Genomic DNA, 4,798 nt, shown 5'->3' with positions numbered 1-4,798 from the left:
AAACAATGCTGTTTGTTAAAATGTATAAATTTCAAAGCAGGGTATATTGTAAACTTTAATGGTTTGAATAGATTTATTGTTGAAGAGGAGTAAATATTTTAAAGAAACAAATATATATGTTTATATATTATAACATATGTAAATATATATTTTATGTTTGTTAAAATATATAAATTTCAAACAGGCATATATTGTACGATTTAATTACTTATATAGATTTCTGTTTTAAGATGATTAATATTATAAGGAAACATTTGTTAAAAGATATGTTAAAGTATATAAATATATATATTCATATATATTTTTTAAAGAGTGAAACAAATTTGAAAGGGGAATATATTGTATGCTTTGATGGTCTTTTTCAATACCTAAACCCTTAATAGTAACCTTCTGAGCAACTTATGAATTAGCGTTAGACTACTGAATGGAATCCTCCAACTACCTAGATTTCTATTTGAAGGTTAATGTTTAAAGAAACATAATGTATGATTAATGATAAAATATTATGACAAATGATTTGTGCCAGTGAAAGTTGTCTATAAAGAGGTTTCTTTCAAGAACTGTTTTTCTGTAGTGGAATATGTTAAATTAGTTGCAAACAAAGAAAAATTGCTGGCTTGGCTTTGATAATTGGTATTTGTGTTGGATTTATTTGAATGAATATTATTCATAGCTTCTTTGACAGTTGCAAATATTTTTGGTTCATTCCATTCAGTGGATTCTGGATTCCTTCTGTCGTGTTCTTCAATGATTTGTCGAGTAGCTGAGTCCCATTTTCCTATTTGCCTGTTGTTCTTTGTGTTTCGTTCAAGAACAGGAAGAGATATTACATGACGTCCAACTGATCTTCGTTTATATATTATCTGTTCCGATTCACATTTCACAAAAGTCCTGCTGGATATTCTGTAGAAATTCTCTTTAAAATGACCTTCTAAAGAATTACATGTTGTTTGGTTGTTGTCAAGGTGATTAACCCATTCCGGTTGTCTTTTATGTTCCCAGTTCAGATAATTGTCACTGCTTGGTTCCTGGTAGTCTTCTGTTGTTAGTATGGAATCGGAGTCAACTACTTGCTTATCCAGCCGTTGCATGTCATGGATCAATTGTAGAGTGTTAGTCTGTGCTTTCTTTTGCCATGGATGGCTGATGTTTAGGTCTATCGATGCTATGATATGGATAAGGGTCGACGCACGATGGAAAAGCATTGCTAACATCTGGCAAACAAGTATCAACCCAAACACTATTACAAATATAACTGAGAGAGGTCGAACTTTATCGTAAGTAACATCTTTGAAATTACAAGAGATCAAGAATGTCAACTTGTCGTTAGAAAGGCTGCTATTCTCAAGAGACAATACCAACAAGACGAAAGACATGTTAGTTAACAGGTACAATGTGGCCAGTTTATTCCGAAGTCTTTCCAGGCTGGATTTTTTTTGCTTCTGGGCTTCAGGATTACTTTTTAAAGGTAGTAGATATTTGCAAATGAAGTCCTTCCAAAACTTTGACTCTTGTAGTGAGATGTGAGCTATTTCACTTTGGCCGAGTACTTCATCATCACACCAGTGATTTGGATTGACAGTAATGTTAGGGTGGGCATTATTTTCAGTACCTTGGCAAAAAGGAAACAAAAAAAATAATTAAAAATAAATTATAAATATTTATTATATAAATTTAGTAATTTAGCCATGTCATCTTCATTGTTTTAACTTCTATTTTTCAATGCTTGTATGGGTCAGTTGAGTCTACATTGTGGAAGAGTTTTGTATAGCTGGATACCCTACCTGATGACAAACCTCATATTTCCAAGCAAGGTTATAGCTATCAGGTGATGTCAAGATAAGGAGACACAAGCATGTGCATGCACACACACACTGTGCTTCTTTCAGTTTCCATTTAGCAAATCCACTTACAAGGCTATAGTGGAAGATATCTGCCCAAGGTTCCATGCAGCAGAACTGATCTGTAACTATGTCGTTGGGAAACAAACTTCGAATAACCAAAGTGAATGCAGCTTGCTAAGAAATAGGAATTTCAGAAAACTGATGATGTTGCCTCTAGAAATAGCAGCTAAATTTACCTCGAACAACACCATGTCTTCTTAAAAATGACAGGACACATTGAACAATGTAGTCCTTGGTATACTTACAAAGAAGAGTTGGACAGGACTAGAATATGTATCATCATAGATCTGATCAGTCAAAGTTTGCCTGGGGGTAAACAACAATAGCCCCGCAATCTATATGGAATGTTGCTTCTCAAATCCCCTTAATTTTCAAGGATCTTAGAGAGAAAAGGTAGTGTCAAGGGCAAACAAAACTTGAACTCGGAAACATGTAGTATTGAAATATGGCTTCTTTACCCACTGTTCGAATCTTACATACAGTCTTGAAGTTAATTAACCCGTTTACTGAGGAAATCAGATATGTCCACTCAAAATTTCATTATCCTTAACTGTAGAAAGCACTTTTATACACCAGTCTACTTTTTGTTGAGGAATGTCATATTTGGAACTATTTTTTGTCAGTGCAGCTCCTATCAAACCGTCCAATCCATGCCAGCATGGAAAAGGGACATTAAATGATGATTATGTCAAGTTTATTAAAACAAATCTATTTTTTGGTAGATATTTAACATTATTACTGGAATAACCATGACATTTAATTTCGGAGATAAAGGATTAACAAAGGAAAAATCCGTTAAGTTACATACCAATTTCTTGAAAGCCAACCGACTCCAATGTGCAAGATGGCCTTTCATGATTTTGTTGGTTTGTAAGTTTGTTTAGTTTGGATTCTAGTTCTTGGATGCGTGTCAAAATTTCTTGATGTTGAACATCGCATTGTTCTGGTGTGGATTTCTGGAAACATTTTCGAATGGCGTTGATGAAGCTGTGGACAGGACATAAATAAGCTTTTGAAATATAAGCATTGTTTCAAAGTCCATTGTTTCATGCTTGCATGAAGAAGATGGAATTCATTTAAGCAGATTTTCTATGGCCAAATGTCCTTCCTGAAGGCCAGAAATGTTCATTACAGAAGATTAGGTTGTTACACATCACTATGCTGCTGGTAAAAATGTTTGTTAATCAAACACTTACCTTTATAAATTGTTCAAAATGAAAGTCTGTTGCATTGTCTAGATGTTGAAAGAGACAGAAACACACACATACATACAAAAAGTTGGCTCAAATATCTTGCGATATTTGAGCCAACATCTTAATAATGATTAAGTAAATAAACTTTTCTTGCTAATGATTCTGCTTGCTTACCAACTACATGGTCCCAGGTTCAGTCCCACTGTGTGGCACCTTGGGCAAGTGTCTTCTCCTATAGCTTCAGGCCGACCAAAGCTTTGTGAGTGGATTTGGTAGACGGAAACTGGAAGAAGCCCATCATATATATATATATGTCTGTGCTTGTCCCACCAGCATCATTTGACAACCGATGCTGGTGTGTTTATGTCCCTGTAACCTAGCGGTTCAGCAAAAGACACCAATAGAATAAGCTCTGGAGTCAATTTGCTCGACTATAAAGGTGGTGCTCCTTCATGGCCGCAGTCAAATGACTGAAACAAGTAAAAGAGTAAAAGAATATACCTGTTGAAATACACTAACTTTCTTTCAATTAATTTTGAAGATAATGAATTTAGTAAAATAATTTTGTCATTATTAACCTGGTGTTTGGGGCATTAATTAAACTAATGGAAGCTTTTAATTTAGATCACTTTAAAGCCTGAAGTTTCTATCAGAATCAGGGGTGCTCTCAGGTGTATTGGTAACCAAAGGATTAATTATAACTTTTTAGATTAAAAAATAAAATGTACCTTTGAAATTTCTTTCGAATTGTGTTACTCACTGGAGAAAGTGCTGAGAAAGAAACTCCACTCGAAGACACTTCATGGTTGCCATCAGCTGAAAGTACTTGCAAGTTTTGTTGCACCACTTCACGAGTACCCCAGGATACAATATGCAAATTTCCCATGGCATAGATTACCAAAATGATGGACATGGTTGGTACTGCCAAAAGGAACACAAGCCCTCCAAAGATAGCTGAAAACTCTTGCGGATGCAGTAGTGCAGCGGAAACAAATGCCATGAAGACCAAAGTTGCAAATATTGTTGTTGTTGAACAGAACAAGGAACCAGCAATTTCCAGACAGAGTCCTGCTAAGACAGTCATCATGACAACGGTGTAGATCATTGTTAAAATTATTGCAAAGTTCAGCTGAAAGGAGAAGAGGGAACAGTAATGTACTCATTGCATCCATTGTCATTGAATGTCCACTTTTCCATGCTTGCATGGGTCAGACAAAATATATTGATGCAGATATGGTTGATTTTAATGCAAAATGGTTAAATAAGTCATTTGTTAGATCCTGTTGTCATTTCATTCTAACACTGAGTGAAATGACAGTAGAATCTATTTAAATGATTACACAATATTTCACCAATGTACTACAAGTGTAAAAACTTGTCAAAACAATTGTAATGATTTTTAAGTAAAGACTCATTTGTTCCATTTTCTGTCATTTATCTACGTATATGAACTCTACAGATACTATGGAATTCCTCATGCATATCCAGTGGCAGGACCAGTTTCCACTGTATGATGACATCAGGTAGCAAGTAACTGTAGACGAGATTTGCAGAGCATGCAAGGTTTTTACCTAAATTGTGTTTAACTGTATTTTGATGCTAGTGCGACTCACCTGCATCATCATCTGGCACAAGATTACCTCCTCTCAAAGATTCTTTGTTTTGCCAAGTTACTTAGTGACCCTGCCAGTGCAGGTGCCG

The 4,798-nt window shown here is 35.1% G+C and overlaps 1 protein-coding gene across 2 annotated transcripts in view; it reads right to left on the bottom strand.

Moving 5' to 3' along the window:
- Nucleotides 1-405: 405 nt before the first annotated feature.
- The window catches only part of LOC106882006 (chitin synthase chs-2-like), a 23,060-nt gene continuing 18,667 nt past the window's right edge, over nucleotides 406-4,798 (bottom strand). For both annotated transcript variants that reach the window (XM_014932546.3, XM_089339359.1), the window contains 3 exons: nucleotides 3,826-4,226; nucleotides 2,713-2,891; nucleotides 406-1,612 (listed from right to left, as the gene is read on the bottom strand). In XM_014932546.3, coding sequence (XP_014788032.2) covers nucleotides 537-1,612; nucleotides 2,713-2,891; nucleotides 3,826-4,226 — 1,656 coding nt within the window. In that variant the 3' untranslated portion in view covers nucleotides 406-536. The remainder of the gene's footprint in view (nucleotides 1,613-2,712; nucleotides 2,892-3,825; nucleotides 4,227-4,798) is intronic.

The sequence above is a fragment of the Octopus bimaculoides genome, chromosome 21 (assembly GCF_046866305.1).
Source record: "Octopus bimaculoides isolate indiv1 chromosome 21, ASM4686630v1, whole genome shotgun sequence".
In the NCBI taxonomy this organism is placed as follows: Eukaryota; Metazoa; Mollusca; class Cephalopoda; order Octopoda; family Octopodidae; genus Octopus; species Octopus bimaculoides.
Note: the sequence above shows the minus strand (reverse complement) of the source record. Positions and strands in the feature narration are given on the sequence as shown.